Source organism: Clupea harengus, chromosome 13 (genome assembly GCF_900700415.2).
Source record: "Clupea harengus chromosome 13, Ch_v2.0.2, whole genome shotgun sequence".
NCBI classification, from domain to species: domain Eukaryota; kingdom Metazoa; phylum Chordata; class Actinopteri; order Clupeiformes; family Clupeidae; genus Clupea; species Clupea harengus.
The window spans coordinates 15648490-15662902 of NC_045164.1; the positions used below are offsets into that span (position 1 = coordinate 15648490).

General features: G+C 43.8%; 1 protein-coding gene across 4 annotated transcripts in view; it reads right to left on the minus strand.

The window, feature by feature from the left end:
• The window catches only part of parga (poly (ADP-ribose) glycohydrolase a), a 35630-nt gene that overhangs the window by 4677 nt on the left and 16540 nt on the right, over nucleotides 1–14413 (minus strand). For all 4 annotated transcript variants that reach the window (XM_031579195.2, XM_031579196.2, XM_031579198.2 and 1 more), the window contains 6 exons: nucleotides 11589–11668; nucleotides 11409–11469; nucleotides 10837–10912; nucleotides 9180–9327; nucleotides 1961–2039; nucleotides 954–1062 (listed from right to left, as the gene is read on the minus strand). In XM_031579195.2, the coding sequence (XP_031435055.1) occupies nucleotides 954–1062; nucleotides 1961–2039; nucleotides 9180–9327; nucleotides 10837–10912; nucleotides 11409–11469; nucleotides 11589–11668 (553 nt within the window). The remainder of the gene's footprint in view (nucleotides 1–953; nucleotides 1063–1960; nucleotides 2040–9179; nucleotides 9328–10836; nucleotides 10913–11408; nucleotides 11470–11588; nucleotides 11669–14413) is intronic.

A 14413-nucleotide genomic window follows, 5' to 3' on the forward strand; every position in this document is an offset into this window, starting at 1 on the left:
GTGTATGAATTCATCAGCCATGTTTCTGACCTTCTCCCCTCCCTCTCTCTCTCTTCCCTGCCACCCCTCTCTCCTTTTTCTATCTCTACCTCTCTACCCGGCCCATGTGCAATTAGTCCCTTAAACTTTCTATGACATAACAGTTAGATAGATCCAGCGATGTGGTGAATGTCATTGTCAAGCGAATGTCCTATGTCAAGCTAATTTCACCACGGTCTTCAATCCATCTAATCACGTACCTGACAGCAAACGACTCGGACATGAAGCAGCGGTCATGAGTAGGACAGACTGTGCATAACCTTATACCACCATCAGGAGGTCAGGAGAAGTGGAATTTAACATCAGGGATTGTTTTCTGCTATGTAATGCTCAATTCATGCGGTAAATAAAATATGCTGCATCGCGGAAAAATGTCATCGAATTCTGTGATCACAGAAACGCCAAAAACTGAAGGGACTGTGTTATGCTCTGTGTGTCCGATTTAAGAGACAGACGACTAAAGTAGTTTTCGAAGATGAACAGCACCCATATTGTACACGCCAGTGGCGGAGTAACCACCATCATTCACCCACCAACACAGAACTCTCCACACCATTAGCCATGACATGCCATGTTCCTAGCCCAAACAGCTACTGGTCCTTCACATGAATCTGAAGATGGTGGAAACGGCAAACTAGTTGGCTATAAAAACATACCGCAAAAAGTGGTACATCCCTGCATATTGTTGCGTTCATTTCCTCTGTATAGTTCAAAAGTTATGTGTGCAAACACATCCTGACAAGAACCGTCAAAGGACACATTTATTTTAAAACCTTTTACCATACGTTTCAAAGACACCAATAGACTGGACACCAATGGACTGGACACTAGCGGGCTGAATGAGGGATGTGGCACTCCACACGCTCAGAGCTGCTGGGATGCATGCTTGTTCTGACACACATTGCTTTGCTTACCTTGTTGAGCTCTCTGGTCATCTTGTCAGGGGGGAACTGCTCTAGAAAGTGTCTGTACTTCAATGCGTCCAGAGCCACTATCTCGGTGCATCTCCTCTGCCAGTCATCTCTAAGTGAGATGAAGGAGGTGACATGAGAAGACAGCAAAAATGAATGAGGGAGAGGAAAATGAAAAAATGTATCAACTCTTTACAATCTCAGATACATGCAAACCGACAGCTGGGACAGATCACGGGAAGAGGAACTACCAAGCCGTTTTAGGGGGCCTGAACCTTTGTGCATGTTTTGACCGCAATAGCCACCCCTGTAGGACCCCTTTCAGTGATATTTTGGGGGGGGAAATAAGTGCTTACTCTGGGGTAGGTACTTTTGTGCGGCCCTGAAATCGCTAGGTGAAGCCTGCAGTTCAGGTTAAACACCACATGAGTGGAAAACAACGAACGCCATTTTTTAACCCAGCAAGAATATTTTTTACACTGTGAATACAGCAAAGGGAATTATGGTTTACGGAGTTAGCTTGTTCAGGTTACCATCATTGAATGCAGATCAGCTGAAATACAGGCTTTAATTAATCAACAGCGGTGCTGTATCTTTACACATACACGGAATATAGGCCATACAAGGCCATTGGTGACTCTTAAAGCAACACAGACAATATACTGAACTTTCCCAACTATTAACCATGGCTTATACACTGATTTAGCTAAATGTCTGCAACCCTGCCGTTAATATTTGGATGCATTCTACACACGGGTATTTTTCCACCTGGTAGTTAGTAACACGCACAGTTACTCCGCCAGATAAAGCCTGAATGGGTCTCTCACTCTCTCTCCCCCACTTTCACATACGAAAAACAACATTGTATTGATAAAACCATTGAATTAACACTGAGTCCCATTTAGTCTTCCAGAATGATAAAGTAAGAGGAGCCATGTATTCCTACAAGACTCAACTGTTCACCACTATGTATTTTAACGACAATGTCTTAAGGCAGATTGTAAGCCTACCTTGGTGTCTCATCTTTGTGACTCTCTTTCCATTTGTAGCTCTCAGCATAGCCAGAGTACTTACTGTACTGTTCTGTACCTGTAAAACACAATACAATCATGGAGTATTACGCTTTTTATTTCTGACACACAGCTAGACATTAACACAAATATCAAGGACGTTTATTTATGTTATGTTACGACCCTGGTGGGTCTAGGCCCCGCCCCTTGTGATTTGCATGCCTGTTCTGTCTCTGTTTCCTTAGCAGGTAATGGGAAGCAGGTGTACCCCAGGTGTAACCCATGATGGGTTGGGCTACAAAAGCCCTGATCAAATGGCAGTCGGGAGAGCGTTGGGTTGGTCGTTGGATTTGGATAGAGATTGGATTTGGATTGTCGTTGGTTGGAGTATCGTTGGTTTTGGATTATCGTCGTCGCTTGTTTATATTACCATTTACCTGACTTTACAGTACATCTTTTGTTTCTCTTCACAACACTGATCTTCACCACACGTTTGCTATAATTATTAGATAACTATATAACCTTGTAAATCATTAATAAATATATTATTATTATTATAAAATCCTAAATTCTGCGTGGCCTCCCCTTCTTGTTTCGTGCCTTGAGCTGGCTCGTAACACAAACAAACAGAAAAAGAGGGTATGGACATCTCTCAGTCAGACCAGCAGAGGGACAGCATAAACACCCCTCCCTTCATGAGCTGTTCCAGTCACATGCTAAAGACTTCATCATTACTGGGGCATTGAGGGAGGACATTGACCAGGCTGTTCCAATCACATGCTAAAGACTAAAGATCATTACTGTGGCATTGAAGGAGGACATTGACCAGGCGGCAGGAAGTCCACTGCACCCTCCACCCAGGTAACACATAAAGGTAGAATTCCTTGTTTTTGGAGGCAAGCCCCGCCATTTGTAAGTAGGCAGTAGAACTTATGGAATTCCATCGAAGGAGATAATATGTAGTAGATGTTTAACATTTCCCACATCTGTCACAATGTGCTTTTTCCATAGTTGAGGGGTCGTGTCTGACACAAATCCAGAACCTAGACCAAGTACATATCTATCCCAATAAGCACAATGATTGGTATACAACATTTCTAAGTGGCTTTATCAAATCAAATCAAACTTTATTTATCGGCACATTTCAAACCAGGAGATAACACAATGCGCCTCACAGAAGGAAAAATGGGGGGTATATAAGTATAAGTAACTTTTAAAATGGTTGTAATTTAATAAATAATTTCACATGGAAATCAGGCTTTGAAACCATAAACCTGATTCAAATTGCTGTCATGTCGAAACAGACTGTAGAAAAACATAGCTTTTAGAAAAACATAGCTTTTAGAAAAACACAGCTTTTAGAAAAACATAGCTTTTAGAAAAACATAGCTTTTAGAAAAATATAGCTTTTAGAAAAATATAGTTAGCATTTGTTCCCCCAAGCGGAAGTGGTGAGACTCTGGCTCCCCCAGCGGTCCTGACACAAACATTATGGCCCAATGGCCTGGACGATTTTTTCATTCTTTGGTAAAGCAGTGTATGGTGCAACTTGCAAAATGGTGAAGTGTGTGATCTCAGTATATAAAATAGATCCTCTACTTTAGCTTTATTTAGCAAATTAGCCCTAACTCTGAAGAAAGAGGTCACCCACATAGCAGCTGATTCCACCACTAATATCCCCACAGGAGGCGCAGCACAGTCTGTCCATAGACACGCCTTCCATGGGGAGGTTTACCTGTACCATCTACATGCTAATGTACATGTACAATTTAAGGTGTGTCCCGACCCATCCCCACTGACATACCCAAGATCACTGTGGGAGTGGACATTAAGTGCGTTCATGTGAACATCATTTTACGCTGATTTGATTCACGTTCAGATTTATGAAGAGATCGGGCGTACATTATGTTTCATAACTCGGACGAAAAACCTCCATTCACAAATTGTGTGTACAGATGGTCCAACAGCAAGTAGTATGCAAAGATTGATACAACAGTCTTTTAAAAATCTGTTCAGATTTTAAAAGTTGCGTAGTCTAACCTCAGCTTAAGTGAGGGTGCAACTACAGGTAATGAGATAGTTAGTCACCTAGTATGAAGCCTGAAGTACCAACAGCACAGCCATTGTTAGAAATGCCATTACTAGCAGCAACAAGAGCACTCCTATAGACCACTTAACAAACTCTAACATGCCATGTTGCCAAATTGAACTGAACCAATCAGGTAAAGGCATTTGAAAGCAGTTAAAGGCAAGTTCCAAGATACTATGGCAATCAACCTTTGCAAAGAAAAAGAAAAGATCAGCTGGTCTGAGACAGGAAATGAAGTATTACAACAAACTAAATGTGAGATAAACAAGCTAACCACTTAGCCTAATACATCTGTGTGAGAGGGGCATGGTCAGCTGTGATGAACGCAATGAAGACAAAACAGCGTGTCATCCCTTCCACAAATACTGATAACTCAAAATACACATTTGATACACGTCTGCCCATTGTGAGAGACTGTCTTCATCAATCTCTTCTAACACAAGAGCTTGATAGGGGTTTGAAGACTGAGGTAATGATAGCATCACACCACTGAAAGACACAATCAACTGGTTTTATATATTCAAAAACTCCATGGCTTAGGCTAGTTCGCCCTATAGCAGCCAAACAAACTGTTAGTGTCCTGTCACACTAGTGACACCAGTCCATTTATCATTTTCATTTATAGCCATAGAAGAGCATCGTAAAAGGGAAATGGAGGTAACTCCCTCAAGAGCCCGAAGCGTGGCTTTGATCCACAAACCAATATCCTGAAGTGTTATGACCACACAGTCCACTTACTAAGCATTCTGGATCTGAAATATCAGCAAAACGCTCCTTTATTCACCGTAATCCAATCTGGGTTTGAGACTGTCTCCACAAAAGGCAGTCCAACATGGAGCAATCACAAGATTAAATCCAGCACTCTGTCCCTGACCTGGAGGGCTCGCCCTGCCAACTCCACTCCCACCGGCGGCGTGATGTACAACGGGGGATAGAGGGGGCAACGTGACACGGTGTGTTGGAAACTCACCTCAAATTGGAGATGACAATGAACATTTTGTTAAATCTTGACAGACTAACTGTCCATTATTGGAGCAGGCCTCTCAAGTAGTCATTTAATGTTGTAATCTAGTTGTGTAGAATGAGAGAGAGGAGTGCTGTAGGCAGGGGTTCCGTGCAGAGAGAGAACCTGCAGTGGGCCTTTATACAGCCTTCTTCTCAGGGTTGCCACTAGAACACATGTCTAAGGGGGTTATAGCAGGGGGAAATCAAATTACTGGCAACGTAGTGCTGCAAAATGAAGTAGGGATGGGCATTTCAAGCTAAAATACTTCACCCCCTCCCCGCACGGACGGACGGACGGACGGACGGACGGACGGACGGACGGACGGACGGACGGACGGACGCACGCACGCACGCACGCACGCACGCACGCACGCACGCACGCACGCACGCACGCACGCACGCACGCACACACACACACACACCTCATTCCCTTACAGTGAAAACCATTTATTGAGTGTTTATTTAGTGTTGGAATGGATGCTAAAGGTTTAAATTGAATTGTTAATCGATCCCCTGGCGAAAATCTTCTGACACGCTTACAGTGGGAATCGCAACCATTGGATTAACGCGTTAGAAGGGCAAGGGGGAGGGGGGGGAGGACGACGGACTTCATTCACTACATTGATATCAGAGTAAGCCCTTGCTCCATTGATGTCCCATTACTCCTATCAGGATTGTTTAATGTCTATGTGAATCCATTTAATATCACCTGCAAGTGGCTGTGATCACTTTGAACCAGAGATACTCACAAGTCTAGTCTCAAATCTTTGAGCTCAAGTCCAAATCAAGTCTCAAGTTTTTGGTCATAAGTCCAAGTCAAGTCCCAAGTCTCTTAGTTGTAATGAGCGTTCAATCATCTGCTGAGATGTACCAAGGCTACTGAGAAAAACTGTAAAGAAGAAAGGACTCACTTTCTGAACAAATGTGACAAGCAAACTTCAAAAGTTATAGAGATAGTAGCAAGCTAAAGTTACATAGCTGATGCTGAGCTAAACGTGTTTGCTAACCATCCATAGGTGGCAACATAAACCTTTACATTTCCAAGTGACTTACCTATCTGGATGCGTGTTCATGTGCCTGATTTGGTCGATCCAGCGTGCTTTATGTTGATAACGCAGACAGTTACATTTAGCCATTCTTTTGTTTGGGCCTTGTTATTAAAGCCAAAGCTGCAATGCTGCATTTTACAGTCAGCTGTGGCGGCACTCACCAGATGTAGGGTATCGGTAAAAAATAAGGGCGTTAATGACATTCAGTTTGTCAGACATTATAAAATAATTAATAAAAAACTAAATAAAGATTGATCAAGAGTCTGTGTCTCAAGTCACTGTTCTCAAGTCACTTAAGTGCGACTCGAGTCCCTATCTCTGCTTTGAACCCTAGACTGCCTTTTATTGGTGAGATGATTTTGAGAAATGAAATGCTGCTTCCAGCTATGCAGTAAACGGTGTTCCTGGTTGTAATATTGTCTAGTTGCTAGCAAAGTAAACTTTAAAATAACCTTAAATGGCATAATTCCATTTGCATGAAATGATAGCTAGCTGATGTTACAGTTTCCTTTGTAGAACTTAACTTATACATTTAAAATTGTAATAGGAAAAGGTAGAAACCCTCAGGGTGCTTGTGCAACTTCATTTTAACACAAGTTCATTTTCACACATATCAACATGAGTTCATATGAACACACACTAGCAGCTGCTAACTGTTAAGATGGTTCCCTAAGCTAGAGATAGCTAGGATAGTTCATGAGACCTTGCATGTTTCAGACCTCTCCAGGAGGTTCTTGTAACTTGAAGTCAGCAAGTAATGGGTTTCTACGCAACACCTGAAAGTTAAAAGTTCAATTTGCGTGAACAACTATTTTTTTCTTAGCGGAAATCACGAAACGGTAACAAAATCATTAAAAAGAGGTATTTTGGAGGAATGTCTTCTATCGCGTTGGCAAGTAACCGTATAATAAGTGGTCGGGGTCCTGTTTGTCCCGTCGAGATTTATTTTTCGTTAATGACCGCCGGACTATACATTATCCCTTACTTAGCAGAGGGATAGCAACAAGCTATTTAGACATATAATGGGTCTAAATTCTATATGAAAACGACATACACACATGCACTTTACTGAACAGAATCGAATGTGGGGTCTCCCAAGCAGTTATTTAACTACCACAGGCATTATTTTCCAAAACCCCATTAATTCTCTCTAATGCTATTCAGCCACAATGACAATGGCCAGTCCCACACTCTATGAAGGCAGTAAAAAGAGGGTGAAATCAAAGACAGAAGACACAGACGTGGTCTTTTTTTGTGGCAAAGAAGGATGGCTAAGAAGTGTTAGGGTGGACAGTGGCCTCTCATCACATTGAGGCTTGAACACACACACACTCGAGTAGTCTACAGGCTCCCGTCACAGACAAACTCTTTCAGAAAACAGGGATGCTTAGAGGCACCATAAACGGCTCTGTCTAAATCTCATCTAAACTAATAGCAAATGACCTCAGGTGCAGGGGTGCATTTACCTCAATGTTTTAGAATCAGTCAGTCATGTACTATTCATTCTTGGTGCTGTGTTCAGAAAATTAAGGCCGAGAAGCGAAGAAAAGCTATTAAAGTAGCAGACAGTGGATGAAACAGTATGTTCTATTTTGCATGTCCTGTACCATTTCAGACAAGACAGTCTATGGCCCATGGAATTGTCTATGGAATTTTGAGGAATGGATATCTTACTGAAGTGCTTTCGTTAAACGCAGACACATAGAAGAGAAACTCTTGCTGTCAAAGTTGTGTTGTTATGAAGGAAAGAGAAAAAGAAACACAGGAAGAATGAACTTGTGAGTAATGAATGACACAAGCCAATACAAGATGTTGTGGGCCCCATCTTCCACCCTCTCTGTTTCAGCAGGTGCATAGGAGGGAAAGAGTGGGTGAGAAGACGGATGAGTGAGAGACAGCAGGAGGGAAGTGTGTATGAAGCTGCGGAGTGATGAAGGAGGGGAGAGGAGAGGGGAGAAAAGAGAGGGTCACTTTCACCAAGGTAGGACCAAGCACTGAGTCGGAGGGTGAAGAATAAGGCAATTCAGCCAGGCAGGAATGAGGAAAATCTTGGCAGCCTAGTGTAAATCAATGTAATGGATTAACCTTCAAATTGGTAGTGGGAGAGAGGGAGAGAGGGAGAGGGAGAGAGAGGGGGAGAGAGGGGGAGAGAGAGAGAGAGAGAATATGTGAGTCTGTGTAGCTGTGTATAAAAACTGCATAGATAAATACAATCAAATATAAATCAAGGAAAGGTCACTAATATGGGTGGACTGCAGTTCCAAATAGACGACTGTACTGTAAGAGACAGAGCAGAATCACACTGGAAGAGGACACTGGAATACATTCATAAGCACATGCAACGCAAGCATCTGACTGAAGACCTGCGATGCATTCTCTTCACTTCATCCAAAACCAATGTAGCACTGAGCTGTACAACCTGTCTGGTACCAGTATGGCACATGGATAAGCCTTATATGACAACCATCAAGGACAACCTCCACTAAAGAATGGGTGGAAAACAGTCCTTATGATACAGGCATTTAGTACACCATCAAACTCCAATACGATGAACCTGAAATGCACACAAATGTGTGTGTGTGTGTGTGTGTGTGTGTGTGTGTGTGTGTGTGTGTGTGTGTGTGTGTGTGTGTGTGTGTGTGTGTGTTCATTCATTCACAGCTGACCAGTATTTGTAGCACACTTGATGAAGTCCATGGTTTCCTGAATAATTGTTACTTCGAGGTCTTTCACTGACTTTCTGCTAAACTCTGCCCTTAACTAATGACTGCGAGATCAGCACTTGATGCAATCCGCATTGCAAACCACTGTGGGGCACCTCCAATAGTGTGTGGTGTGTTTGTGTATGCTAACCTGTGATGATAAGGCACTAGTGTGTGGTGTGTTCGTGTATGCTAACCTGTGATGATAAGGCACTCGTGTGTGGTGTGTTTGTGTATGCTAACCTGTGATGATAAGGCAATAGTGTGTTTGTGTATGCTAACCTGTGATGATAAGGCACTAGTGTGTGGTGTGTATGTGTATGCTAACCTGTGATGATAAGGCACTAGTGTGTGGTGTGTTCGTGTATGCTAACCTGTGATGATAAGGCACTCGTTGTGTTCCAGGGCTTCAGTGAAGAGGCGTGATGCAATCAGCTCAGGGTTGATGAGGAAGCGGATCTCCTCCTGCACCAGGCCCCGCCCAGTCACCCCTCCCCCAACCAGTCGGTTGGCAAAGTCCACCTAGGGCAGTAGACACCAGTGAGACACATCAGACTTCTCCAGAACACCCGAAGCACTACTACGCACACCTAAATACTCAAATCAAGTTTCAGAGCTGGGACCTAGCGCTGGCAATGTACCATGAATTTGATGATGACTGATGTTGAACCTGTGGTTCAACTGGTAATGTAGCAATGCTAAGATCATGGGGTTCCTCATACTGTCAATGGGTTTAAAAACTCAGCTACATGCTAGTGTTCCTACAGGGACCAAGTGGAGTGTTAGCCACTTTAAAATAGTGAAAAGGTTCTGAAATGCTGAACCTCTGCTTTTACAGTTACAGCTCTGCAGGAGAGGAGGTGGTGAGAGGAGGTGAGGAGAGGAGGTGGGGAGAGGAGGAGGTGAGGAGAGGAGGTGAGGAGGTGGGGAGAGGAGGTGGGGAGAGGTGAGGAGGTGGGGAGAGGAGGTGGGGAGAGGAGAGGAGAGGAGAGGAGAGATGAGGAGAGGAGAGGAGAGGTGAGGAGAGGAGAGGAGAGGAGAGGAGAGGAGGTGGGGAGGTGAGGAGAGGAGGTGGGGAGAGGAGGTGAGGAGAGGAGGAGAGGAGAGGAGGTGGGGAGAGGAGGTGGGGAGAGGAGGAGAGGAGAGGAGAGGAGGAGGTGAGGAGAGGAGAGGAGGAGGGGAGAGGAGGTGGGGAGGTGGGGAGAGGAGGTGTGGAGGTGGGGAGAGGAGGTGGGGAGAGGGCTGCAGGCTGCCAGCTGATCTCACTGATCAGGTCGCTCAATTCCAGGTCGAGCCGTCGGGCCTCTCCTCAAAGCCACTGACAGCCTGACAGCCCAGCCCAGCCCAGCCCTTCCAGAAACATCCGTCAGTCTGGCCACTAGGGCCCTGGGTCCTCATGGGAGCCCATGCACTGATACTCGTGTGTGCAGCAGCTGTCATCATGTGCCCCGTCCCTGAGCAAAGGTGGTGGAGGCAGGAGAACAGAACCACTAGCAGTCAAACATGAAGATGCACTTGCAGTGGTCGGGAAGAGCAAGGGCCACAGACACACAGACACACACTATACACACACACACACACACACACACACACACACACACACAGACACAGACACACACACACCCACACCCACGGCCTTGATTGACCATACTGTCTGTCTAAAAGCATGGAAGATGATGGAGAACACCACTTCTGGAATGCCTTTGTATTTATCGTCTGGTATTTGTTAAATGAGTTGTTCAGTCAATCACTCAGGTCTCAGGTAATTAAGCTCTGTATAAGACGCCATTTTGACAGTGACTTAATGTCTACTACACACCATGTGCTTATTAGTTATCCTTTATACTGCCATGGACACTGGCACTGCTGCTGCAACATGAGCTTGTTAGGTATGTATCAAATCATTTTCAGGAAGATGTCATGTATACATTATGGAACCAGTTCATTCATGCAACACGTAATTCAAATGCACTTTAAATGGGTTGGGCAGAGCACCTTCTATATCCAGTTCAATATCATCCAGTATCTTACCTGAAGCATACCATACCCTTGATCTTCAATAGTCCCCTCACAGGTAATGTGCAATCGCGTGAGTAGAGTGCGGGAGCTTAAACGGCCAAAAGGACATGTCAATTCACAGTCTAGGACTACGACAAACAGGCTGTTTTCTTTATTCGTAGTTACTATGACAAACGCAGTATTGCTATTCTTTCTGAATTACAGCAGCAACCTTTAGTTACCATTGCAATTTAGATATATTTCACTAATGACCTTAAATTTTACTTCTGGCTGGATTATATCATAACAAGAATTTAAGAGTAGTTCATCATAAAAAGCCTCTTCTGTCAGACTGTGAACCTTTCAAAAACAATGGGCTAGGTTGCCTACAGTGTGCCAAGCTCAATTTATCAAAGAAATAGCATTTTGAAGGAATCGTCTCTCAAATCCGCCAAATGCAATCACTGAGAGAATGTTCAAATGAAACAGACTGGCGACTGGAGAACAAAGCTTAATATAAAAACAGTAATAGATTGAAATCAGTCCCATAAATCAGCAGCTGTCCCAATACCTGACTGTTGTGGCACTGGGATTTAGTTACTCACCTTTCCCATTTAGGAAAATTGGTAAGGCTTTGTCTGGTGAACGTCACAAGGCCTGTAGGTCCTGAGGAGAGGAAACACACAAAATCACCCCGGAGTACAACTTCTGACCACACACAACACACAAATCCACTGACCACTGGAATATTAGATGTTTGAAAGGGCATGCTCTCCAACTCTTACTGGATTCGGTGACTCTCCGGAAATAACACAGCAAGGTTTTCAGTTTCTCAATCTTTCGTGGAGAGGCGCCCTCAAACAACCTTTTAAAAAAGGAAACAAAAAAAAAAGGAAATATGATCATTTTGAAAATGATTTACTATTTCAAGATTCTAGGCCATTTGTAGAGACCCTACAGAAGCCCCTAGTGTATTCTCCTGCCTGTTGTGCCAAGTTTGCATATCTTTATTCACAAAGAGCAATCAATTCCAACTTGACTGATGTCTGTGACACATGATCACACTGCTCTACATGTGACTGAAGTCAGTGTTGAGCCCTGTGTGCTTCCTTGGCTCTGCTCCGCTCCTCTCCTGGCTGACTCCCTCCCTCACTCCCTCCCTCACTCACTCCCTCACTCACTCCACTGGAGGAGGCCTCAGTCAGAGACACAATGGCAGGGCCCCAGGCTGCTGCTGTGCTACATTGCTGAAGACAGCACTACACTGAGAGGGACCCAGGGAAAAAAAAAGAAGACGGCTTTCTTTCCTTAGGCTTCAAAGTGCACTAATGGTCTGAAGGTCCAGGATTAAAAGGCTTGAGAATAAGGCATCCAAATACAGCAACTGCCCTCCTCACATGGCTCTTTTCTATTTGAGTAACACAGTCTCTCTCACACCCGTATTCATCTAGTGCGCCCCCCACCCCCACCCCACCCCACCCCACCCCACGCACTAGCCACGGCCAAAAGGGGAACAAATGAAATGACAAAAGGAAAGCTGATGCACTAAAAGGCCTCCAGGGGAAAGAAAGAGCTCATTTATTACAGACTATTCCTGCATGGAGTTTTTTTTTCCACCCCTCCCTCTTAGTCAATAGGGCCAATTTTGTGTAATGCAGGCCCGGAAGGCAACCTGTTTTTGACATGAGAGTTGTTGCTAAGATGAGAGCAAGCTTTTAAAGTTGGAAACAAATTGTTGCCCTTTGGTAGAAAATGAATGATTATATAATACATATAAATAAATAACAGAATTGAAACTGGGAGGAAATGGCCATGTTTGGCCATGTTTGGTTGGATATGATGTCCATTGAAATGATCTGGCCTTATGCTGTTACACTTACAATGGCTATTCAGACATCACTGAAGTACTGGACATGTGGGTGAAAGATAGACTCAGTTATAAAAAAAAAAAAATCAGTTTGTCCAATATTTCAATGGGGAAAAAACATGTATGCATATGTCACCTTAAACAAGAGCATTCTAGGTAAATGAGTTGTCTTGTACAGCAGCCCTTACATTTGCTCAGATTTTGTATGGCTTTCAGACTGTACTGTTTACAAGGAAATCATTACACAACTTCCTGACCCATGCAAATCTCCAGTTTTAGGCAAACAGCTCGGAGCTCTTCCTCTTTTATTGAAGGGCAGACCTTGACGGTTCTGCCAAAACAGCAATCCACTTATCAACCTCCCTCTTGCAACAATCAGACAGTGGACAATTTACAAACTGATGGACAGTCCCTCAATTAGAGAGGACTGCACCATAACGATCCATCGCCTGCTTGGATAAGCTATCCTGTCTTCCTGCTTCTCTGCAGAGTGGCTGCAGGCTAAGGGCTTTGCCTAGTCCTGATGTGCAAAAAAACTGCAGCTTCAGACTGACCCCATGTCCTAGAAAAGGAGATGCATCTGAAATGACATTGATTCCATTCCAGCCCAAACGAATACGTGTAGTCTGCAGTAACTGTGATGATGTCAGAACAGTCTGAAAAACAAAACCGCTAACACCAATCATTACTGTTAGGGTCATAATTCTGGTTGACAAATGGTTGACAGGTTTTGGGTTTTAGTCCATGGTGTTAGAGCACATACCAAACGGGGAGGAGAGTGCATAGTGCTTGGCCCTTTCTGTTATTTCTACCAGTTAAACCTTAATTTCCTGACAAGTTAACTGCAACTTAAAGGCGCCACAGACTAGGGGACCATGAATAGAGATCATCCCATCTGCACGTGCCGATGGTGCAGTGGAAATGAAAGGGCTTGAAGTTCTACAGAGAATGTTTGCAATGTACTGTATGTTCTTGTAGGTAAGACAGTAAAAAATGGTACATTTTGAAGCTTTGCAATGGAGAGCTAAATATAATTGTATTCAGTTGCTGTATCAAAACTGTGTTCATTATGTTGTTGCATTTGAAATTCAGAGGCTATTCTGGTGTCTAACTATACTTCATGACTCATTAAGGTGGAGACAAATTGACTCAAGAAGCATCCCTGGACAATATCCTACGGCTTTTCCGTAGTGAGGAGTTTATGTGTGTGTTCTGTTAGCCAACACCATAGTACTAATTTTGTTGTCAAATTGATAAATGTAATTAGTTTCATCATCATCTGGGCAGAAATTCTGTCCGAGATACAATTTTCCATGCACTCCCACCCAGTGTGAACCCACTTGAGTCAGAACTGCTCACGTTTGATTCGTTTAGTGGGGGGTCGAGGGGAGGGAAACAGACAAGAAAATGGGATTGTCACACCCATCTGCCAATATGACTGACAGGCCCAAATCATTTACAAAATGTCATCCAGCCGTAATAGAAAACTATCCCAGCAGTGCATCCTGAAATCTAATAACAGACAGAATAACAGGCCAGTAAATAAATCAGCTCTGCATTCTCATGCAGCGAGGTGGGCCCAGAGCGGTCAGCGTCTGATGGATGGGGACACGCATACTGACGAGATGGATAACTGTGCACTTTATCACAGCCTAGCACCGGCACCGCACAACACTCATCCGTTTTAATTACCTTCCATAAGCATTACTTTCAGCCAGTGTGCCACATGGCCAGTTTTTTTGA